We start from the raw sequence: 27,256 nt of genomic DNA, 5'->3' as shown, positions 1-27,256 counted from the left end.
AAAAATACTGGACACCAACTCTGTTTTTAAGTCTTCAAAATAATACATTACTCAAATTAACGAATTTCACAACTGTACTCACATACAGGTGTTTAAATAGGCAAAGGTCTGACCTTGAACTGCTTTGATTGTCCATACTCTCATGTGGATTTATCGATAGGCAGCAATAATAACAGCGGACATGCTCCATAATTTGTGTTCATTCCGTGTGGTGTACTTGAAGACTTGATGTAGACAACTCGTGTTCATTCTGTGTGGTGTACTTGAAGACTTGATGTAGACAACTCGTGTTCATTCTGTGTGGTTTACTGGAAGACATGAGGTAGACAACTTACATTATTGGTAAAGTGGAGTAACTTATGCTATAAAGTTTTAAACATAACAAATGTCAACAAAAAAGTATAATAGATTTCTTAAAGAAAAGTGATTAAATGGATAAGTATGGTAAATAAGTCATAGCTCACTGTGCAATTTTTATGCTACATTTGAAACAACTCTAAAAAACAGAAAAAGGTTTTTCTTAAATGTCTTGATAGATTGGCCAATAACAGTACATATGGACAGTGGTTGGTACAGGTCAATAACAGTACATATTGACTGGTTGGTACAGGTCAATAACAATACATATTGACAGTGGTTGGTACAGGTCAATAACAGTACATATGGACAGTGGTTGGTACAGGTCAGTAACAGTACATATGGACAGTGGTTGATACAGGTCAGTAACAGTACATATGGACAGTGGTTGGTACAGGTAAATAACATTACATATTGACATTGGTTGGTACAGGTCAATAACAGTACATATGGACAGTGGTTGGTACAGGTCAGTAACAGTACATATAGACAGTGGTTGGTACAGGTAAATAACAGTACATATTGACAGTGGTTGGTACAGGTAAATAACATTACATATTGACAGTGGTTTTTGCAGGTCAATAACAGTATGTGTGTGTGTGTGTGATCTGGATTTGTAACATAGCTTTAACAATTTTTCAGACATATCATTACGATGTCTGCAGTGTGGCAGTTTATAGTGATGTCTAGCACTGGGGCATCATGCCGCAGACGTGTTATCCAGATACCAGACCGACCAGTCCTACCACTAACCTCGTAATGCTGAGCGCCAAGCGAGGCAGCTGTTAGTACCATTTTTGTAAGTCTTTGGTATGACTCGGCCAGGGATCAAACCCATGACCTCCCCGCATCCGAAGCGGGCACTCTAACCACTAGACCACTAGTGCGGTCATGTCAATAACAGTATATATTGACATTGGTTGGTACCAATCAATAACAGTACATATTGACATTGGTTGGTACCAATCAATAACAGTACATATTGACAGTGGTACTGATCAATAACAGCACATATTGACAAAGGCTTATACAGTAACAGTATATCTTGACAGTGGCTGGTTCATGTCAATAGAATTATATACTTTCAGTGGCTGGTACAGGTCAACAACGGTACATATTGACATTTGTTGATACAGGTCAATAACAGTACATATTGACAATGGTTGGTACAGGTAAATAACATTACATATTGACAGTGGTTGGTGCAGGTCAATAACAGTATGTGTGTGCGTGTGATCTGGATTTGTAACGTAGCTTTAACAATTTTTCTGACATATCGTCACGATGTCTGCAGTGTGGCAGTTTATAGTGCCACAGACATGTTATCCAGACACCAGACCGACCAATCCTACCACTTATTGACAGTGGTTGGTACAGGTCAATAACAGTACTTATTGACAATGGTTTGTACAGGTCAATAACAGTACATATTGACAGTGATTGGTACAGGTCAATAGTACATATTGACATTGGCTGGTGTAGGTCAATAACAGTACATATTGACATTGGTTGGTATAGGTCAATAACAGTACATATTGACATTGGTTGGTACAGGCCAATAATAGTACTTATTGACAATGGTTGGTACAGGCCAATAATAGTACTTATTGACAATGGTTGGTACAGGTCAATAACAGTACTTATTGACAGTGGTTGGTACAGGCCAATAACAGTACATATTGACATTGGTTGGTGTAGGTTTTTGCTTTGTTTTGGAAGATTTATTCCATTGGGAAACACCACTGTGGAATTTAGTTCACATAGACAATATAATTTTCTATCAGGCAGATAGTAAAATGTTCGTTGCTACCAAGACCACAAGAGAAGGAAAATTATGTGGCATATGTGAAAATTATGTGGCATATAACTAACTCATGATAACGTTTGTAGTTTGGTCAACAACAAAAAATCACAACATAATCAGCATACCTATCATTTATTTATACAAGCACACATGTCCAGTATAATCATCATATATTTTTTTTCAGTTTATCTGGGTTTGAAATTACATTTCTTAGCTTTCTTTTGAGTTGTCGTTTTACTTCTATATTTTTTCTTACTATTGACCTACTGTTAATATATTTTTTCTTGCTATTGACCTACTGTTAATACATTTTTTCTTACTATTGACCTACTGTTAATACATTTTTTCTTACTATTGACCTACTGTTAATACATTTTTTCTTACTATTGACCTACTGTTAATACATTTTTTCTTACTATTGACCTACTGTTAATACATTTTTTCTTACTATTGACCTACTGTTAATACATTTTTTCTTACTATTGACCTACTGTTAATATATTTTTTCTTACTATTGACCTACTGTTAATACATTTTTTCTTACTATTGACCTACTGTTAATATATTTTTTCTTACTATTAACCTACTGTTAATATATTTTTCTTACTATTGACCTACTGCTAATATATTTTTTCTTGCTATTGACCTACTGTTAATATATTTTTTCTTACTATTGACCTACTGCTAATATATTTTTTCTTACTATTGACCTACTGTTAATACATTTTTTCTTGCTATTAACCTACTGTTAATACATTTTTTCTTACTATTGACCTACTGTTAATATATTTTTTCTTGCTATTGACCTACTGCTAATATATTTTTTCTTACTATTGACCTACTGTTAATACATTTTTTCTTGCTATTAACCTACTGTTAATATATTTTTCTTACTATTGACCTACTGTTAATATATTTTTCTTACTATTGACCTACTGTTAATATATTTTTTCTTGCTATTGACCTACTGCTAATATATTTTTTCTTACTATTGACCTACTGTTAATACATTTTTCTTACTATTGACCTACTGCTAATATATTTTTTCTTACTATTGACCTACTGTTAATATATTTTTCTTACTATTGACCTACTGTTAATACATTTTTCTTACTATTGACCTACTGTTAATATATTTTTTCTTACTATTGACTTACTGTTAATATATTTTTCTTACTATTGACCTACTGCTAATATATTTTTTCTTACTATTGACCTACTGTTAATATATTTTTTCTTACTATTGACCTACTGTTAATATATTTTTTGTTGCTATTGACCTACTGTTAATATATTTTTTCTTGCTATTGACCTACTGCTAATATATTTTTTCTTGCTATTGACCTACTGTTAATATATTTTTCTTGCTATTGACCTACTGTTAATATATTTTTCTTACTATTGACCTACTGCTAATATATTTTTTCTTACTATTGACCTACTGTTAATACATTTTTCTTACTATTGACCTACTGTTAATATATTTTTCTTACTATTGACCTACTGCTAATATATTTTTTTCTTGCTATTGACCTACTGTTAATACATTTTTTCTTACTATTGACCTACTGTTAATATATTTTTCTTACTATTGGCCTACTGCTAATATATTTTTTCTTGCTATTGACCTACTGTTAATACATTTTTTCTTGCTATTGACCTGCTGCTAATATATTTTTTCTTACTATTGACCTACTGTTAATATATTTTTTCTTACTATTGACCTACTGTTAATATATTTTTTCTTGCTATTGACCTACTGTTAATATATTTTTCTTACTATTGACCTACTGTTAATATATTTTTTCTTGCTATTAACCTACTGTTAATATATTTTTTCTTGCTATTAACTTACTGTTAATACATTTTTTCTTACTATTGACCTACTGTTAATATATTTTTCTTACTATTGGCCTACTGCTAATATATTTTTTCTTGCTATTGACCTACTGTTAATACATTTTTTCTTGCTATTGACCTGCTGCTAATATATTTTTTCTTACTATTGACCTACTGTTAATATATTTTTTCTTGCTATTAACCTACTGTTAATATATTTTTTCTTGCTATTAACCTACTGTTAATATATTTTTTCTTGCTATTGACCTACTGTTAATATATTTTTCTTACTATTGACCTACTGTTAATATATTTTTTCTTGCTATTGACCTACTGTTAATACATTTTTTCTTGCTATTAACCTACTGTTAATACATTTTTTCTTACTATTGACCTACTGTTAATATATTTTTTCTTGCTATTGACCTACTGCTAATATATTTTTTCTTACTATTGACCTACTGTTAATACATTTTTTCTTGCTATTAACCTACTGTTAATATATTTTTCTTACTATTGACCTACTGTTAATATATTTTTCTTACTATTGACCTACTGTCAATATATTTTTTCTTGCTATTGACCTACTGCTAATATATTTTTTCTTACTATTGACCTACTGTTAATACATTTTTCTTACTATTGACCTACTGCTAATATATTTTTTCTTACTATTGACCTACTGTTAATATATTTTTTCTTACTATTGACCTACTGTTAATACATTTTTCTTACTATTGACCTACTGTTAATATATTTTTTCTTACTATTGACTTACTGTTAATATATTTTTCTTACTATTGACCTACTGCTAATATATTTTTTCTTACTATTGACCTACTGTTAATATATTTTTTCTTACTATTGACCTACTGTTAATATATTTTTTGTTGCTATTGACCTACTGTTAATATATTTTTTCTTGCTATTGACCTACTGCTAATACATTTGTTCTTACTATTGACCTACTGTTAATATATTTTTCTTACTATTGACCTACTGTTAATATATTTTTTCTTACTATTGACCTACTGTTAATATATTTTTTCTTGCTATTAACCTACTGTTAATACATTTTTTCTTACTATTGACCTACTGTTAATATATTTTTTCTTACTATTGACCTACTGTTAATACATTTTTTCTTACTATTGACCTACTGTTAATATATTTTTTCTTGCTATTGACCTACTGTTAATACATTTTTTCTTGTTATTAACCTACTGTTAATATATTTTTCTTACTATTGACCTACTGCTAATATATTTTTTCTTACTATTGACCTACTGTTAATACATTTTTTCTTACTATTGACCTACTGTTAATACATTTTTTCTTGCTATTGACCTACTGTTAATACATTTTTTCTTGCTATTGACCTACTGTTAATATATTTGTTCTTACTATTGACCTACTGTTAATACATTTTTTCTTACTATTGACCTACTGTTAATATATTTTTTCTTACTATTGACCTACTGTTAATATATTTTTTCTTACTATTGACCTACTGTTAATATATTTTTCTTACTATTGACCTACTGCTAATATATTTTTTCTTACTATTGACCTACTGTTAATACATTTTTTCTTACTATTGACCTACTGTTAATATATTTTTCTTACTATTGACCTACTGTTAATATATTTTTTCTTACTATTGACCTACTGTTAATATATTTTTTCTTGCTATTAACCTACTGTTAATATATTTTTTCTTACTATTGACCTACTGTTAATGTATTTTTTCTTGCTATTGACCTACTGTTAATATATTTTTTCTTATTATTGACCTACTGCTAATACATTTGTTCTTACTATTGACCTACTGTTAATATATTTTTCTTACTATTGACCTACTGTTAATATATTTTTTCTTACTATTGACCTACTGTTAATATATTTTTTCTTGCTATTAACCTACTGTTAATACATTTTTTCTTACTATTGACCTACTGTTAATATATTTTTTCTTACTATTGACCTACTGTTAATACATTTTTTCTTACTATTGACCTACTGTTAATATATTTTTTCTTGCTATTGACCTACTGTTAATACATTTTTTCTTGCTATTAACCTACTGTTAATATATTTTTCTTACTATTGACCTACTGCTAATATATTTTTTCTTACTATTGACCTACTGTTAATACATTTTTTCTTGCTATTGACCTACTGTTAATATATTTTTTCTTGCTATTGACCTACTGTTAATACATTTTTTCTTACTATTGACCTACTGTTAATATATTTTTTCTTACTATTGACCTACTGTTAATACATTTTTTCTTACTATTGACCTACTGTTAATATATTTTTTCTTACTATTGACCTACTGTTAATATATTTTTCTTACTATTGACCTACTGCTAATATATTTTTTCTTACTATTGACCTACTGTTAATACATTTTTTCTTACTATTGACCTACTGTTAATATATTTTTTCTTGCTATTGACCTACTGTTAATACATTTTTTCTTGCTATTAACCTACTGTTAATATATTTTTCTTACTATTGACCTACTGCTAATATATTTTTTCTTACTATTGACCTACTGTTAATACATTTTTTCTTACTATTGACCTACTGTTAATACATTTTTTCTTGCTATTGACCTACTGTTAATATATTTTTTCTTGCTATTGACCTACTGTTAATACATTTTTTCTTACTATTGACCTACTGTTAATATATTTTTTCTTACTATTGACCTACTGTTAATACATTTTTTCTTGCTATTGACCTACTGTTAATATATTTTTTCTTACTATTGACCTACTGTTAATATATTTTTCTTACTATTGACCTACTGCTAATATATTTTTTCTTACTATTGACCTACTGTTAATACATTTTTTCTTACTATTGACCTACTGTTAATATATTTTTCTTACTATTGACCTACTGTTAATACATTTTTTCTTACTATTGACCTACTGTTAATATATTTTTTCTTGCTATTAACCTACTGTTAATATATTTTTTCTTGCTATTGACCTACTGCTAATATATTTTCCAGAACATGAAGAAAAACAGAATAAACTTCGAGCTCTTAGAAATAGACAGGATCTTTTCCAAGAAGAGGTAAGAAGTTAATATTTAACCTTAGTTATCGAAATTATCTGAGAGGCATGGATTTTGTAGAGATAAATAATGGTAATAATAATAATATACACTGCAAATTGTATGCCAGATGGACAATCCATCATTTAAATATCCAGATTTTTGGTACACAGATAATTAATCGGTGTGTGTGCTTGTATGTGTATATATAGCCAGTGCATTGTAAAAATCTCTTGTGTGAGAATGTCTTTGTTTAATAATGTAACGACTTGCAAATAAGTCTTTTATTTATTTGGATGGAAAGAAATTGTCAATAATCGTTTATTTTCTATTAGTCTGAGATTTTGTTTTGATACCTTTTTCAGAGACATGCAGATGCTTATATAGCTTTGTGTCTAAAAAGACATTTTTCTTTTTCTGATTGTCAATTTTCGCAGCAGTGAGAATTCAGAATGACCTAATTATTCACTTTGAGCTATACTCAATCAATCGAGGTACCTTTAATATTTTCTGATTATGAATGACTTGTGATTGTCTCTTTGTTACCCAGCAGCTTTGTTTTTTAAACAACCACCATTATTTATCTGGTTTCGGCAAGTCAGGAGATAAAATTGTTATAATTGAACTAATTTGCCAAGGCAGACCACACAAATCATATGCTCAAATCAGTTAAATGCTGTGACAAAGGAACATTATAACAAAGCTTTTGGAATACATTTTTTTTGTGAATTTGGCTGGAGAATTTAAACTTGGATATTATAACAGAAGAAACATTATATCCAGGAATGTAATAAACCATCTTTTATATATATATATATATATATATATATATATATATATATATATATATATATATATATATATATACACACACACATACAGAGAGAGAGAGAGAGAGAGGGAGAGAGATAAAGCAGTCAGTCCATAATGAAACTAAAACATTACTACTAAAATAAATCCATAAACTACAATGTAACTGCAGTTGCTCTTGTATTTTGACATAAAAAGCTGTAAGTTAAGATCAATCCAGCTACATGAACCATAGGTCGAACTGCTGGTGCATGGTACTAAATGTGGTTTAGAATTACCTCAGTGAAAGCACATTTGTTGGTACGTTTTTATACAGAAATGTGTTGCTAAAAATTAGATTTTGCAGTATATCTAAAGATCAGTTTTTGTTGATTTTGTTATAAAATAAAAAAACTTTTTTGCACCCCCCCCCCCCTTGAGTCTCATCAGATTGCGAAAGAAGATCTACAAACAAGACAAATGTCAGACTTGATATCATCTTGCTAATGATGTCAAAGTATTTTTCATCAGTAGACTAACATTCATGAAGATGACAGCTCATGCAGGGGCTTGTATTATTGATCATAAGAATAATGTCATCTGCCAAGTTGGACATTTTGTCATACGAAGTAACTAGAGTGATGCTTTTTGGCACCTTTTTGGCATTAGACGAAATGCATATTTTCATCTCATTTTGCATTGTTGACAGAAAATTTGAAACATTTGTCCTGGGAAAATTGTTCTTTTGAGTGGACATAACTTGCAAAACATTGCATGTAGTGGTTTTTTTCTCTCTCAGCCATGAGTGGTGGTCTAACCATTTCCTGCAAATTAAGTTTTTCATCCTAATCATCTCTCTTTTCATATTCATCAGGGTTAATGATTGTTGTGCATATAGCTGTCCCTCATTATACCTCACCTCCTTATCATGCAGTTCCAGATATAACATTATGCCGCTATGTGCGCCTATGACCAAAGTCATACCAATATATAACAGTATGGGTTGAAAGAAAACAAGGCAAAACTTGGGCTTTTTATCTTAATTCCCTTTTCAGATTACCATTATTTAACAAATTTTGATAGAGCCTGACATAATCATGATTTGGTATACTGCGTCATTTTCAGTCTGTTGTGGTTCCTTACATACTGCAGTTCTCAATAGATTGCTGTTCCATACATATGATTTCCAGTATCAAAGCAGACTGGTAAATAAACATGGTTGGTGATTATGGAACCCTACAACGGTGTTATAATGAGGGAGTGCTGTATTTAATATCAATGATAACGTCAAGAAACAAGATAATGATTTGTCTTTTTTTAAGTCTTACAAATTATTAGGTACTTCATCAGTGAACAACCAATTAGCAAATGTTGGATTGTACTTTGTTTGCTTGATTGATTTTTACTTTCGTATTGTTCTTTGTTTCGCTACTTTTACTTGAATTGTGTCTTAATAGTCTACTAGTGTTGCTGTGCCTGACAGTACAAATCAAACTTCAATTCGAAACAAAAGCTGTAACGGTATTGATTAGTACAGCTATTCACAGAATATAATGTTGTCATTTTCTTGATGCATGACAGTATGCATAGCAAATCATTGTATACCCTAATCAGTTTTGTTGGTAGAAGTGCAAAGCCAGGATTAGAGACCAGTAATGACCAGTGCTTGAGGCAGTTGGACACCTGTATTATGAAGAGTTGCCATTCCGTGCCTGCATTGTCAGACAATGAGTTTGAAATTATTGATATTTACAATTGTGAAATTAAATAAAAGAAAAAGAATAAGATTTAAATTCATAACTGTAAATGTCAGACAGGAGTATTTTGCAGTCAGAATATTGGTACTGTCAGACATCCCCAGCATTTGGAAGGCTTTGTGGAGATAGCCAGAGAAGTAGTTGTAATGTATTCCAATACTACCAGTACATGTGAATTGGTGTCCTGAATTTTCTTCTGTATGTTTCTAGGGTATGATAGCTCTGATTCTGGAAACAATTGACAAGTTCAGCCAGTATAAGAGTAAGAGACAATTTGCTCACTATGCTGGAGATGAGGCAGCCTCCAAGTGGGATGACATCTCGAGCTACCTCTACCTTCTCTTAGGTAACTATTGCCCTAATCACATAATTTGTTTGTACATGGGAATGGTGGCCTAATGACACATGAATAAAATATAGTACATTTTTAGTACAAAACGTACATGAAATCATGTATACATATTGATATTGAATGCAGAAGTTCTGCTGTTCATCAGATAATCAGATACAATTTAGTAGAAATGAATGAAGAAAAATTCATGCTGAAACTAGTTTTGAAAGTAACCCATGTAAATTAAAGTTAAATTTAAAATAAAAAAATGACAGTTAGAAAGAAGAGAATTGAGGATTACATTGCAGTTAACAGAGGGAAGTTATGTTTGTATGGAACATAATGATAACTGATCATGTCAGCTTGTTAGTTTGATAGCTAAATGGTTGGATTTTATCATTTGGAAATTGAGATTTCTCTGTTTTATGGCAGTATGCAGATCTTATTTTAAAATGAATGCATTCCATTTGAAATTGCACTGACATTTTGTTTTTCTCAATGATTTTATTGTTGTCAGAAATCTTAAATTGCTTAGTATATTTCAGCAAGAAAACTTCTTACGTGCTAATGAATTAAAAGTAGGTTAACATAGTGCAGTCAACTACCTCTAATGACAATATCTTTTTGTCAAGTTACACATTTTTTATAAACAAATAACAATCATTTTTTTGTAATGAAAGACTTTTATTGTTCTTTTTTTCATTAAAAAGCTGCCATGATCCGTGGTAACCGTGCCAACTGTGCACAGTTTGCTCAATCATACAGGCTAGACTGGTTGGTACATCGGCTGGAGAGTCAGCAGTCCTCAAAAGGTATTTTTGCAGACCAGCCCATTATAACAATTTATAGTTGCGATAGCACCCTGCAAGTCTTTAACCCTTAGTCAGTTCTCTTGCATATAATTGTTTTACTAGGATTTACTCTTACTTGGTAATTTTTCATGGAATGATTTTTATAATTTTCTGAGTATATTTTGTTGTAGATAATTACATTTATAATCATTTTGATATACTAGGGTATTATCTACAGTCCAAGATAATTACGTTTATAGATTTATATGTATTTTGATATATTAAGTTGTCAGCTGCAGTATAAGATAATTTTATATCTATTTTGATATAGTAAGTTAATGGGCTACAATCCAAGAGAATTACATGTATTCATATTTTGATGTATAAAGTTATGCGCTACAGATACAATATAATTGCATTTATATTGAGTTTGATTTATTAATTTACCAGTTACACACAATTACTTACTTACAGCTTGTATTTGGTCACGTTCATGAAAGAACTTTAAATTTTGCTTTAGCATTGAAACAAGAAATGTTCTTGAAATTTTTAATATGACAATAGTTTATCAGAGACAGTTTTTACTGTAATTTATTTGTTGTAGTAAAGGGGTATTGTTTTCATTAGTGTGATTAATTTCCATTTTTTTCGAGGTGAAATTACCCATGCATTAGTTTGTGTGTGTTAGTGTGTAACTGGGTATTTCATCTTAATTTTTAATATTTATGTGTGTCATGTGTTAATGTGTGTGTTACAGAGTGTGTAACTGGGAATTTTATCGTAATATGTAATATTTTTGTGTCATGTACTAGTGTGTGTTACAGAGGTATAACTGAGTATTTCATTGTACTTTGTAATATTTATGTGTCATGTGCTAGTGTGCGTTACAGAAGTATAACTAAGTATTTCATTTTAATTTGTAATATTTATTTGTCATGTGCTAGTGTGCATTACAGGTATAACTGAGTATTTAATCATAATTTGTGATGTGTGTCATGTTTTTTCACCTATATTTTCAAGGATATTACCACTGTAATAAGTCTGGAATGTGACACAAACATTTAAAATATATGTATGATGTTTTCATACCCAAGGATCTCTTTGCTTGGAACAACTCATATTCCAGAATCACATATTTATATTAGCTATTAAATTTTCAAATGGCCATTTGGACCTCTTTATTTTGATTCTTCAAATAAGCATTTACGTATTGATCGGTGTACAAATGATGATGTGTATTTACAGGAGTACTGGATGTACTGCACTGTGTCTTGATCGACAGTCCGGAGGCACTGAATATGATCAAAGAGAGGCACATCATTACAATTATATCTCTCATAGACAAACATGGCCGTGATCCCAAGGTTAGTTTTGCTTCTTATTTAGTTAAACAATGTGTGGAAACAAGGTCAGGTCTTTGAAACAACAGGTATAGGTCAGAAGTGCAGAAGATTATTCAAAATTGTTTGGAATATGGGCATTGAATTATTACGTTTATGAAAGAAATGTTGCTACATGAATATTGTCAATGAATTTAGCACAAATCCTTCTGAAAATTACTGTATAATGTTAAGATTACAAAGTATTTTGTTGGAATGTTTTACCTTTTATTGTTTCAGAAATACTGTTTACTGGCTGCTGGCTGTCTAGACTCCTCATAAAGTATTAACAGTTGTCTTTGCTTTTGTTAAAGGGTAAAGTTAGCCTGACTGGTTGATATAATTTTCCAATTCTTTTTGATTATAAAGTTGTAATGTTTACTGTATCAGTCATACCTTTGTCATGATAAGGTAAAACCACATTTGAAAACTAAAGCTTGGGTTACTCATCTGTTATTAGCCCATATTATTAGTCCGTATGAGATGTCATCATACGATTTTGTAACTGTTGACATGGAATTTTCTTGACTTTTGCTGCTTATGTATCAAGACATGTTTGACAGAAAACATTTTAGGGAAATAGTTTGCTTAGATGTTAGAAGATGATTGTAAAGTTTAAACTTCTCATCTGCTCTCATTGTTCTGCATGCTGTTTCTTAACTGTAGGTTCTCCATGTGCTCAAGTCATTGTGTGTAGGGAGTAATGTTGCAGTCAGATCAAATCAAAACCTCATCTGTGACAACCTACTGCCCGGCCAGGACCTTCTGCTGCAGACAAAATTGGTTGACCATGTTTCCAGGTTTGTGGTTTCTTCCTTATTGGTACATTTTGGTTGACCATGTTTCTGGGTTAGGGGTTTCTTCCTTATTGGTACATTTTGGTTGACCATGTTTCTGGGTTAGGGGTTTCTTCATTATTGGTACATTTTGGTTGACCATGTTTCTGGGTTAGGGGTTTCTTGATTACCAGTACATTTTGGGTTATTGTAGGATAGAAATATCTTCTGGCATTAAAAGGACAAGTATGATAAGGATTTTGACACACTTTCAAATTATTACTTAAAATTTCATACACAGTAAAGATACCTCTGTTCGTTGTTTTTCTTTCTATTCCTTTCAGATATACATTTAATGTTTGTCTCTATTCAACACTTGAAAATAAAACAAAAACCTGCTTTCAACTCAAATGATGTCTTTTACTTCTTTAACATGTGTATAATTATAAAACCTGCTTTCAACTCATATGATGTCTTTTACTTCTGTAACATTGGGCCCCGAGTGACCGAGTGGTCTAAAGCGCTCTCTGTTATGGATCACTGCCATCTCGCCTCTGTCTGCATGGGTTCGAGTCTAGGATTTGGCCAATGTGGGTATGTGAGAAAGCTTGCCAGTAGCTTCTCATGGGTTGGTGGTTCTTCCCGGGCTTTTCCCAGGTTCTTCCTCCACCATTAATACTGGCCGCCATGTATAGCCTATCGTGTGCTGAAAAATGTCGTTAAACCCCACAACAACAACAACAACAACAACATCTTCTGTAACATGTGTATAACTATAAAGCAGAACATACACCATAGCATATTTACTTATCAATATAACATTTATTATTATTTATTTATTATTTATTTATGTATGTATGTATGACCACTAAAGATATTTACCATCACTACCACCACCACCACCATCATCATCGCAGACATAAAATTGAAAAAATATTTAGTTCCCTGTGTTAATTTCCAATTAAAACAAACAAAAATAATTGAAAAAAATCTATATTTGGTTCAGCTCAAAATATGATTCCTTTGGTAAAACATTCCACAAGTTGTGTCAGGGCACATGACTGCATTATATGTAGAAACCCATGGAAAGTTCACCTGTGTTGGTTATCAAGCACATGGTAATAAATTAATCAAATACTGATTTAGAGTTTTCATGCCTTGCAGCAGTTGGTGATTTAGATTCATTAGCATTTTGTAGTAAGACTTTGACAGTAAGGTGTCATTTTGGTTCATAGCCTTGTTCATGTACATGTTTCATTCAAACAGCTGAAAAATGTACATTTTTTCCAGTTTTGGTGTTATGTATTTTCAAGCTTAATTGCTTTGGATTTTTTTATTTTCAACAGAATCAAATGCATCTTTTGATTGAGAAATAATAGAGCCTAGTATGAAGCATTTAACTTTTGGATTCAACTTTAAATTTTGGACAAACTCAGTGGGCCAGTAATTGAGCTTATCATGCCTTGTTTTTTGTTGTGTTTTATTTACAGTTGTATTAGTTACAGATTAAATTTTCTTGCAGCCCTATTCTTTTTTTCTTCACCAGACTTTTAAAAGAGGACTTAAATTAAGTATTTTTTATTATTACTTTTAATTTCATTTAAGTATGTCACCATTTTCATATTAAAATTGAAAATGTATGTTAAACAGTTACCTTTTTAACTCATATATATGCCTTATAAGCAGATTACAGTATCTGTTGGTGCATATGCACCCATATTTTGTTTTAAAGCACACCATCATCTACACACGTACATATTTTAATCGTATTCTTATTGTTGTGAAACAGTTTTGTTCCTTCTATTCTCAAGTTCTATACATGAAGACTTTTACTGATGCATATATTTGATGTTATGTGCATGTTTTAGTTTTTGGCAAAGTTCAAAGTTCTTGCATTGATTTCTCAGAACTCTTAATGGTAAAACTTGACTGCAAAACTATAAATGATAATTGCATGAAATGTTAAGTCTACTTTGCTGTTATTAACTATTCTTACAAGTTGATGAAGCTTTCATTGAGTTAGACAGACTGATTTTGTTTATGATCAAGTATTGAATAAAAGTCTGTCTTATATATAACTTCACAAGTTTATATGAATTTCAAGACAGAGGTTTATGTGAATTCCAAGACAGATTTATATGAATCCCAAGACAGGTTTATATTAATTCCAAGTCAGAGGTTTATATGAATTACAAGACAGAGGTTAATATGAATTCCATGACAGGTTTATATGAATTACAAGACAGAGTTTTATATGAATTGTGAGACAGAGGTTTACATATTCCAAGACATCAAAATGTTCTCATCCCTGTCAATAAATATATTTCAGTTGTCGGCCAAACATCTGTGTGGGTGTGTATCCAGGGTCAGCCATGTACAAAAAGTGGTACCATGAAATCATCGTTGACCAGTATGAACCTGCCACTCACCTGCCTCCCACATTGAGGATTGGCTGGGCCAACACCCAGGGTTTTGTGCCCTACCCAGGAGGAGGGGAGCAGTGGGGCTGCAATGGATTGGGAGATGATCTCTACTCTTTTGCCTTTGATGGTGTCAACTTGTGGACAGGTCAGTGATTTGTTTCAAAATCTTGTAATATTTATATATAAATGATATAGATCATTTATTGAAAGTTTTTGCAATACAAGACTTTTCATTTGTTACAGTTTTGTCTTGTTTTCTTTATCTTCGTAATGTTTTTGTGTATTTTTTTAAATCACAAATTTGTTATTATCTATCTTGCTTGTATATATCATGTATCTTTGGAAATATTTTAAAAAAATATTTTCTTTAATTGTCGTTTTATATTTTCATCAATGCTAATGAGTCAGGTTGGAATGGGTATTAATGCCATGAGATGGCCTTATGGATATGTGCAAAATGAAAGATATTTTTTTCTCTTTTGGTATCTTTGTATTACCTGTTTTCATTAAATTAATGTTTCTCTCCAGCATTTATCATTCCTATGTTGAAAGGTTTTATAAATCTATGGGAATTGTAAACAAGGGCAAGTGAGAAATATTTTTGTTTCAGCAAGTGTAACATGTAAGTTTCACTAGATTTTAGAAACTGGAAACTTTGATTCATGCCAGTTCATATTTTGTACATGATGGGTTTCCAGCTGTGACATGCCATTAATGCTTATACATTAGAGATACATGGTTAAGGAATATGCTTTTTCAGTCCTGTTTAGCACACTGTGTGTGTATTACATTAAATGCTATATGATATAATAAAAAATGGAGATGCTACAGTACATTTATGTCAGTTTCTGAATACTTTGGAATCAGGAATTAGGACAAGAAAATTAGGCTGGGCTACCTAAATGAGCAAGAATAGTTTGTGCTAAATTCTCAATGAAAAGTTTAACATGGAGTAAATTTGATGGCTGCAAAAAGCAGGAGCATGGGTTGTTCTGTATTAATAATTTTTATGGTAAAACAAATTTTTCAAAATACTTTCTTATGACAGGAGGGAAGCCCAAACAGGTGAGAATAAGTAACCAGCCTTTCCAGAAAGGGGATATAATTGGTTGCTGCCTGGACCTATCCATACCACAGATTTCATTCTCTATTAATGGTGTCCGTGTCCGGGGATTCTTCAAAGACTTCAACCTGGAAGGTCTTTTCTTCCCAGTTGTTAGCATGTCAGCCAGGGTTAGGTGAGTAAGCACTGCGTTTTGGAACTACCAAAACTTGATTCAGTCAGATTTTCTTGCTTCCAAGGGACTATGCATTCACATAACTTCAAAGATTCAGTTTAATGAGGGGAAAACTATGAAAGTCTTCTGATGGTATTGTTTTTTTCCTGGACTAAGACAAAAGTGATAATAACTGTACAAAGTTTTCAGATTGCTTTGTGGTTTGCAGTATTATTTGAGAATTATCTCTACATTAATAGAGTTCTGTCAGAATCACAAACAATCATCACTGAATCCTTGAAAGGTTCATCTTGAAGTGTTTATTTGTTTTCACTAAATTGACATGTTGGAAACAGTAGTCAATTATCCACATACACTGATCATGAAGATAGCTGCTCAGTGAAATGTGATATGTGCCTGGCCCAAAACTAACCAGAGTCTGCATTGATTGAGTGACTTAGTTTTGCTGTTCGAAGTGTTGGGAACAGCTAGTCTGGGAAATACAGAAACTAACTGGAAACCATGTTTCATTCAGAGACAGTTTCCTTATGAAGTGAGTGTAGGTTCTAAACAGGTCATTTGCATCACCAGACATATCTCCTAATAATGTGTCTATTTAGAATGACAGTAGTGCAGAAGATGTAGAGATGAAAGTAGAATGCTATGGATGTGAATGTGATGATGAAGCAATAAGATGAGATGTGTTTTCAACGTACTGACTTTAATTAATGGATCCTCAGTTCAGTTAAATCCCTGTCCAGACTGGTTTGGATGCAAAATTTACTACACTTTTATGGAAAACTTGAACATTTTTCATACTTTTAAGTTAAAAAGTGAACTACTTTACATTTGAATACCTACTGTGTTTAGAGTTATTTACACTGTATATTCAGTGTTATATATTCTAAGTTAATTACACTGTACATTCAGAGTTATTTACACTGTACATTTCGAGTTATTTACACTTCTCTACACTGTATATTCATGGTTATTTACACTGTATATTTTGAGTTATTTACACTTCTTTACACTATATTCATAGTTATTTACACTGTATATTCATAGCTATTTACACTGTATATTTTGAGTTATTTACACTTCTTTACACTGTATATTCATAGTCATTTACACTGTATATTTTGAGTTATTTACACTCCTTTACACTGTATATTCATAGTTATTTACACTGTATATTCATAGTTATTTACACTTCTTTACACTGTATATTCATAGTTATTTACACTGTATATTCATAGCTATTTACACTACATTCAGAGTTATTTACACTATATTCATAGTTATTTACACTGAATTGTCTATTTTTATGAACAAGTATGTATGGCGTATAAATACAATTTTCTTCAGTACCTTTAAGTAAATCCAAGCTTCTCAAGGAAAGAGTTATCTATCTTTATGATCAGATGACAAAAATAAATGATTTATGATTTTTATCGATTGATGGTATATGGAAATAATGCAGAGAATATGATGCTAAATATAAGTTTGATGTTTTTTATATTTCATTTTTCATGCCATATTCCCAAAACTCGCATGAAATTAACTATCATTTGTCTTTTATTTGTTAAATTGTTACAAAATAAACTATAAATGTTTATCAAACATTTATCTATAGATATATAGCTACTTTGAAATCTCTTGTATTTCAATTACTGTATTAATATATTGTTAGCTATACAAATTTGAGTTTGATGTGCAGTCAGGTTGAGGAGCTTCATGAATATGTGGCCAGGCCCCAAGATTAAAACATTGTTCACACTTCCATTGTGCTCGGAATCCTGACATCTGATTGGTCAAAACTAGACTCAACTCGTTCAGCAGGATTTGTTTGGGCAAAGTGAATTAACTGGCTAGTGCACTGTTTGTAAACAAGTATCTGCATAGACAACAGTGGCAGCTAAGAGATTTGTATGTTCTCCAAATAGTGTATGTAATGTTTGTGAGGTAATACATTCATTATGTTTGTCTTGAACCCTGTATGCACTTTATTTTCAATCCAGGGTGTATTGGGTTGAAGTTAGTCACTATAGTCTCTACACCATGTTAAATCAAATCTAATAGTATTCTAAGGGCCTGCCTACATATTGATCTAGGAAATGCAGGAACTTGTAACCTTTACACTGACATCAACATATAGCCATTCATTCAGATATAACTAATTCGATAGAGTGGTGAAAAGTTAGGTTGATTGTCTCTGTGGAACTATTGATTGTCTTACAGTTGCCGTTTTATTTTGGGTGGGGAGCATGGTCGGCTGAAACATGGACCACCAGAGGGTCACTCGCCTGTGATTGAGTCCCTGCTGCCCAAAGAGAAGCTGAAGATTCAACCATGTTTTTATTTTGGGGATGTTCCCAAAAACATTATCAGTGGACCTACAGAAGTTACAGACTATGTTCCTTTTGTGCCAAAGCCTGTTGACACAGCTAACGTAAGTTATTTGTGATGAAGTGTGTGTGAGATGATAACAACATTAAGGAGGAAAGTAAGAATTTGAGCATAATGAATAACACTGAAAACAATTTGTTGATGCAGGCCACATAAGTGACAATTGTATTGAAAATAATAATATATTCATATGATCTAACATGCATAAGGTTATTTACAAAATTACTTTAACATAGTATGTGATAAACTACATAGTTTAAATTCAGACCTGAATGTAAATTTGTAACCATCAAACCAAAAAACAATCCATTTGGGAGCTGAGACCGCCATAATGTACATGTAACCAAAAGAACCATGCTATTATTTATATATATATATATATATATATATATATATATATATATATATATATATATATAATTATATACAAAAAATTGTTCTCGTATGTATACACATAAAAAAGGATACAAAGACATGACACTTAAATGTGTGTAGTATCAGTGTGAACGCTATCATCATACAATGTTACTGATGAGAAATTCATATGACGCTAAAACAAGTTATGTTCAAATGATATAACCTGTCTACAATTATTGTACCAAATTTAACTACCACCTAGGAAGCTATACCCCAAGGCAGATGGTTGGGTGGTGGTGGAAAATGTAAAATTTATGATATCTAAATATACTACCCGTATCTCCAAGAATTCTTTGCAAGTGATGCTAAGGATGCTGACCGATATATTCATACTCCTTAACTATCTTCCATTGGCTGAACGAGTCATGTGACCTCATTCCTGGGTTTGGCTGGCCCCCCAATGGTCAATATTGCTTTGTTTCAATTGCATAACAAGGCCCATTCACCTCTCGTCACAAATATCCTTGTACTAGCGCAAATAGTTTTGTGATGAAGTGTGTGTGAGATGATAACAACATTAAGGAGGAAAGTAAGAATTTGAGCATAATGAATAACACTGAAAACAATTTGTTGATGCAGGCCACATAAGTGACAATTGTATTGAAAATAATAATATATTCATATGATCTAACATGCATAAGGTTATTTACAAAATTACTTTAACATAGTATGTGATAAACTACATAGTTTAAATTCAGACCTGAATGTAAATTTGTAACCATCAAACCAAAAAACAATCCATTTGGGAGCTGAGACTGCCATAACACAGGAACCATGCAAGTCACCCACTTTGAAGTTATTTAACATTTTGGTTAATAATGATGATTGTATCATCTGGAAATAATTATACTTTATGTTTTTATATATATATGTATGTATGTATGTATGTATGTATGTGTGTATATGTAAAAATTCCATGCATTTTTTTTGCATTGTATGCATTTACTATTTGGTTTAAACACCCTTTAAATAAGATAGAATATGAAATAGTTTTTTCCCTTAGGGCTATACAGCAAATTTTTCACACTAAAGAATGACTTATCCTGAATAATTTCTTACTTACCCCATTACTATCTGGCATTAGTAAATGATTTTGCCAATTGTTCCATTCTCAGACCAACCCTAGGATGCTATCTCAGCCTGTTGGAAATTTTTGTGATAAAGATCGCAAAATGAAATCCATTTAATGAATAAGAAAAGCAAAAGCAAGTTTTGTTATTTATCATTTTAATTTCGATTCTATATTTAAAAATGAGAAACCAGAATCGCTTGAGAAACAACTGATCAGAGTCTATATACAGAATGTTTTTGTTGTAAGATAGAAATAAAATATTGAAAATTTGCAGTATTTCCCTTATGTTTGTTTTTGATCAGTGTGTTTTCTACCAAATTGCGCTGTACATGTCGTCATCATATAATCTTCCAAACCTGTAATTTTTCACTGACAGATTATCACAGATTGTGTTGAGAGCATTTGATCTGCCTCTTGTGAAACACATGATGTGTCTGAGCTTTGATGTTTTAAACATCATCTGTGTCAACTAACTTGACACATTAGAGTTGTTGAACCCACTGCACAATACTTTTTGTTTCGACTGATTATCAAAATTGTTACAGAAAACATATCTACTTAAGATTAAAGACAGGATAAACCAGTCCATGTTATTAATATTGCTGCTGAAAGAGACATTAAAGGGTGTTAAGTGGCCTGTATCAGTTGCTCATTAAGGGCATATTCAGTTTAATCGTTTTTAATTCCCTCTTGTCCATCTCCGATTGAGGGATAAGTGAGGAATCATTCAGTATGAGTAATGAGTAGATTTATTACTTTTAAAACAACACATATCCAACTTTAACTTTTGCCTTTAATAATGTTGAATATGCAGGAAAACTTGACTTTGCTACATGCATTTTCATTTAATTTCACAAACAGATGAAAATGAAAGGAAACATTGAATGTATGCAGTAAATGTAAAATCTGAATTGACTTTTGAGCCTGTATGATAGCACAAATGCAAATGTGAATGGAAGGCAAATGGAACACAATCTTGAATTTTGAAGGCATTTCAAATGCAAATGAAATCTGAATGCAAATGACATACAGGTTTTGAAAAATGACCCATTTCAGGTTCTGTACATGTGGTGTTATTGTATTATTTACTTTGTTCATTAATTAACCATTAAGGTGTGAGATCATTTTTATTCCACATACTACAACTAAAGTCATGTACATTTACTTATGTCTCAGGTCCAACTACCAGCCTATATTGAAAATGTGAGAGACAAGTTGGCAGAAAATCTGCATGAAGTTTGGGCAATGAACAAAATTGAGCAAGGCTGGACTTATGGTGAGGTAAGCTATTGTACTGAAACTAGACAAAGGGAGTACTGTATTTATTAGTGTTTGGTTTTGGACAGAGTATGTTTTTGTACACCAGAACTTATTTGCCAAAATAATGTTTTCATTTCTTGTAATTTCTGTTTCAAGAAGTGTATATTATGTACTTTTACTTTTGGACACAATTGTAGTTCTTTATCAATAATGCAAGGGGGACATGTGAATTTCCTTTTAGAAAGTAGAGTTATTACTTTTATTATTATCTAAAATGGAGTATTGAATATTTGGAAAACCATGCTGCACTGCTGTTATAAGGCCACATTCAGAGAAGTCAGCATACCATTACTGTTCCAATGTTTTCATTAAATTATTTTGATCAAACTTGGAATATATGCTTATAGTGTAAATATCTTGGACAAGTTAGACAATAGGCAAGATCCATGCATAATAATGAGGTGACCTCTTGCATCAGCTTTCTGAGCATGTAGCCACTCTGGGGGCCATAGTTCTAATCAAACTAAAATATATGCTTATACCATCAAGATCTGGTTAGAGTTCAGTAATGAATGAGGTATGTACATATTAATGAGGTGATCTTGCATCTGTTATGAATCTGGAAGCCATATTTCAGAACCAATCTTGACCAGACTTGAAACAGGGGCCTGTTGTATCAAGATCATGAATGTGTTGATAATGAACAAGATCCACAAATATTAATTAGGAAATCTTGCATCTGATTAATCTGTTTTGCCTGTCTGGAGTCAAAATTTCTGCTGATTTTGAATAACATGGTATATAAGCTAATATCATTAACATCTTGAACAAGTTAGATAATGAAATAAATCAACAAATCATATTACGATGATTTTGCATCTGAGTCACTGAGCTTGTTACCATTGTGGTGGCCATATTACCGTCTGGTTTCTCCAGTAATGCCACAACAGTGGCCATCTTGAAAATTTGCAAACTATTGCTCCTCCTGAATGGGTGGTCATGTCAACATGGGGTTTTCACTGAGAGATGTCTAGTTGGTCCTGAATGAAAATGATGCTGATTTTGTAGCCAGCATGACTTCTACAGCAGATAATTTGAAAATCTTTCAGCTCAATATTATGGGCAATTCATTATGAACAGTAGCGTGTCAGTCCCTTCAGGCGACTCTTGTTGTTAGAGTTAAAGATGCCCATGTTGACAAATCTTTGTGTTGCTTTCCTTTTTGTAAGAGTTATTGCCCTTTTTGACTTGCAGCTGGATGCAGTGTATGACATAATGCTAATCCTTCAGCTTTTAGTGGACTGCTGCAGCACTTAGAGAATATTATAATCATGATCAAATATGCATGTTGACCAATATGTGTACTCACAATATTTTGTGGTAATACTCAGTTAAGCTATTGTTTTATGTTTGAATGTCACTCAGCTACATGTACAGTATGTTCCCCTCTTGATCAGCCTCCCTGACCAGAGGCCACTTCTTATGGTCAGAATCCCTTGGCACTGACAAGCTTGTGTTCAAAAGCACCCCTCAAGAATCGTCACCCTTCTAACAATACCAGCGGCCAGCATTTTAGTTATAAAATGTAAAATGTTCCACTCACAAGCAGCCACTTTTTATTTCAAATGTGACCCAAACCAATAATTCATATCTTAAAGTAGGTAATCACATTATCTCAGCCGTTGATACCTATCTCCCGATGTCATGTTTCTGTTACTGAAAGAAGTGTTGGCTAAAATACATGTAACACTAAGATTAATATTATATCATTATCTATAAAAGCTGATGTTTACAGGAAATGGGACCAGCAATGTTGTGACAGAGTTTTGGGCTTCACATATCTGTTGAGTTCTTCTCTTTGATGATTACAATTGGACGTAATTGTCAAGATCATAACATGGTTAGCATAGACTAAATATAAATTTTGTGGATTAACACATGCAGAGAAATTAACCTTGAACAAAACGGGGTACCAGACAAAGATCGAAAAATCACGTGACAATACATCTATCGCTTCCTTTACAAAGATGGCATTTCATCTACTGGACAACAGTTTCATCTGCATAGTTAAATCGCATATAGTTAGCAGTATCTGAATAAATCATTACCAAACATTAACATGTCATCACGTAAACGAAGACGTATTACTTAGAAGAAAATCGGTTATTCTACTCGATGACATTGGGGTGGGCGGCACTTGCTGAACAATTTTATATAGAAAAGAGACTCGAATGAAACAATTTTATGCTGAAAAGATTCAAAATAAACATTGTAACCGACAAGAAGATTTTTCAGCAGCATTGGGAAAATGGAGCAAATGGAAAGAGAATTATATATGTACCAAGATTTAAATAACATTTTGAATGGTTTTGCAATGTGCATGACAACAATACCTGCCCGCATATCGTGCTTATATCAAGAATAAGAACTATTAATGTATATTCAGTTGAAATAAGTCTGTTTTTAAGACAAGAAGAACCTTTTAATAATTAATGTTACTTTTAAACAAAGATATTAAATGCTTTTAAGTATGTAGCTTTTGTACTTTGTACATACATTACATATACTTCTCACAAAATTTTTTGTCCCCCTCTGGAAAGACCACCTGTCTTATAAGGCCACTTTCTTAGTGCAGAAGGGGTGGCCATATAAGAGGGGGACCACTGTACTTCATTCCAGTGATTTAAGGTTTCATCCATCTTCATTGATATCTTTTGTTTTCTTCTAATGTGTCAGACACGTGATGATGCCAGAAAGAAGAATCCCAGCCTGACCAACTTTGATCGACTACCATTGTCAGAGAAGAAATATGTGATAACTGTTGCATATGAAACTCTCAGGTAATAGAAATGTATTTTCAAAAGCATCTTGTGAAAAATCTTGTCTAGAAAAAATGCTTTCTAGACTTAGGAAGTATCTAATTAATAATCAGTCATGACTTTAGATTCTGATTTATTCTGTGAAAAACATGTTACCCAGATTTTCTCTCAATCAGATATTTCCTTTAAAGCTACCAACATTAAATTTTCTTGTATTTTGCCTCTAGATTTTATTACAGAAATGTTGAGAAATTTTCAGTGAATTTCAAGAATATGTTAATTTCTTACCATGTTATTTTGTCTTCATCTCAGGACATTACTGGCCCTTGGCTACCACGTAACACTGGAGAACAAAGAGAATAAGCAGAACAGACTGAAAAGCATTAAGCTGCCCAATCAGTAAGTGTCTCCTACAGAATGCATGGGAATTTGTTTAAGAAGTAATTGTGTACTACACACACACATACACACACACACACACACACACACACAGACAAACACACACACACTTGGATAAAGCATGGTTGTGGCATGGCTCACCAAATTGTACACTAATTTCACCATCTTTATCAGGTACTAAAAGTTTTAGTGCCAGAATAAACGAGCTTGATTTAATAATTTTGCAAGCTATGTGTTTTTTTGAAGAAAAGAAATTGCCTTTTGGTTATGTTGAAAGATGTTAACTTCTTAAAAAGCTGAAAATTGTTAATCTAATTATTATTGAACCATCAACATTAAAACCATTAAGTCTTCTTTGTGTTTGTTTTCAATGCATCCAGTATATAGTCATTTCCAAGTGTAGGATAGACAGGAGCCAGCACATGTTGGCTCGGTCATCTGGTATACACAACCAAACATTGTAGTGGCTTAATAAAGTTTCTAACTGGAATTTATAAATTAGTTAACTTACCTCTCTGTTTAAGGGAAAACAAATGTTCCCCCCAATGTTTGCATAATCAATTGTCATACACACCCCTTTAAACATGTTTATCCCATAATTTTCAGGAGTAGTTTTTGGTCATTATTACATTCTTGTATCACCCCCCTCACTCTTTCATCTTAATCCTTTTTTAACACAAGCACATGTCCTTATGTGATAACACTGACTGGAATAGAAACATTTCAGTTGTAGGAGTGGACATATTTGCAGTTTTACTTTACCCATAAAATTGAATGAATTAGTCCCAAATGGTGTTCAGGCAGTTATACACACCTGTTGAATTTTCAATTCAAGTACATTGTGAATGTGTTCGTGAACTCCTGTTTGAAGTTGAATTAAAATATTTTTTCAAGCCTAAACATAAATTTCCTTTTAGAAACTCCCAAAATCTGGTTTGTAAATTTTCTTGCTGGTAAGAAATCAGATCCTTTGGGCTTATTCAGAAAACATGACTGTTTTGGAAAATACACACTTTCTTAAGTTAGTGTGACTAATAGCAATAAATTAAGTATTGCATTCAAGTTTATCTAGAAGAAATATCCTCTAGAAATTATTCTGATTTGTGCATATTTTTCATGGAGTTACTATAATGGATATATTGAGGTTGACTGGTGAGTACACAGGCCAGTATATTGTATTACTGGGTTGGCTGGTGAGTACACTGGCCAGTATGTCATATAACTCTGTAGGCTGGAGAATACACATGCCAGTATGTCATATAACTCTCTAGGCTGATGAATACACATGCCAGTATGTCATATAATGCTCTAGGCTGATGAATACACATGCCAGTATGTGATATTACTGTGTTGGCTGGTGAGTACACAGGCCAGTATGTCATATTACTGTGTTGGCTGGTGAGTACACAGGCCAGCATGTCATATTACTGTGTTGGCTGGTGAGTACACTGGCCAGTATGTCATCTAACTCTGTAGGCTGGTGAATACACATGCCAGTATGTCATATAACTCTATAGGCTGATGAATACACATGCCAGTATGTCATCTAACTCTGTAGGCTGGAGAATACACATGCCAGTATGTCATATAACTCTCTAGGCTGATGAATACACATGCCAGTATGTGATATTACTCTGTAGGCTGGTGAGTACACAGGCCAGTATGTCATATTACTGTGTTGGCTGGTGAGTACACAGGCCAGTATGTCATATTACTGTGTTGGCTGGTGAGTACACAGGCCAGTATGTCATATTACTGTGTTGGCTGGTGAGTACACAGGCCAGTATGTCATATTACTGTGTTGGCTGGTGAGTACACAAGTCAGTATGTCATATTACCATATTACTACTTAGACAGGAAGTTTATCAAAATTATGCAAAGTCTCACTTAAAGAACAGAAAATTTCATAACTGCTTAACCATCACATGATGTAAATAAATGGATGTACTAGGCTGTGAAGGTTGACAAAAAAGTCAGGTAAGTGCTCTGTGATGGGATGAAATGTTTAAAACAAAATTGCCATGAGTATACATGATGTATATATGGGTAAGGTGAATCAGTGAACAATGAGTATACATGATGTATATATGGGTAAGGTGAATCAGTGAACAAAGAACATACATGATGTATATATGGGTAAGGTGAATCAATGAACAAAGAACATACCTGATGTATATATGGGTAAGGTGAATCAGGGAACAAAGAGCATACCTGATGTACATATGGGTAAGGTGAATCAGTGAACAATGAGTATACGTGATGTATATATGGGTAAGGTGAATCAATGAACAATGAGTATACATGATGTATATATGGGTAAGGTGAATCAATGAACAAAGAGCATACATGAT

The 27,256-nt window shown here is 32.2% G+C and overlaps 1 protein-coding gene across 8 annotated transcripts in view; it reads left to right on the top strand.

Moving 5' to 3' along the window:
- The window catches only part of LOC149804420 (ryanodine receptor-like), a 538,410-nt gene that overhangs the window by 130,542 nt on the left and 380,612 nt on the right, over positions 1-27,256 (top strand). For all 8 annotated transcript variants that reach the window (XR_016415653.1, XR_016415652.1, XM_089940121.1 and 5 more), the window contains exons 14-24: positions 7,026-7,090; positions 9,826-9,961; positions 10,657-10,758; positions 11,983-12,101; positions 12,783-12,916; positions 15,222-15,460; positions 16,364-16,553; positions 18,771-18,981; positions 21,604-21,708; positions 24,424-24,527; positions 24,819-24,905. Coding sequence is in view for 6 of the 8 variants with exons in the window: in XM_089940121.1 (XP_089796247.1) it covers positions 7,026-7,090; positions 9,826-9,961; positions 10,657-10,758; positions 11,983-12,101; positions 12,783-12,916; positions 15,222-15,460; positions 16,364-16,553; positions 18,771-18,981; positions 21,604-21,708; positions 24,424-24,527; positions 24,819-24,905 (1,492 nt within the window). In the remaining 2 variants the exon portion in view is untranslated. The remainder of the gene's footprint in view (positions 1-7,025; positions 7,091-9,825; positions 9,962-10,656; positions 10,759-11,982; positions 12,102-12,782; positions 12,917-15,221; positions 15,461-16,363; positions 16,554-18,770; positions 18,982-21,603; positions 21,709-24,423; positions 24,528-24,818; positions 24,906-27,256) is intronic.

Source organism: Sinohyriopsis cumingii, chromosome 2 (assembly GCF_028554795.1).
Source record: "Sinohyriopsis cumingii isolate HCF-2022 chromosome 2, ASM2855479v2, whole genome shotgun sequence".
Classification (NCBI taxonomy): Eukaryota; Metazoa; Mollusca; class Bivalvia; order Unionida; family Unionidae; genus Sinohyriopsis; species Sinohyriopsis cumingii.
Note: the sequence above shows the minus strand (reverse complement) of the source record. Positions and strands in the feature narration are given on the sequence as shown.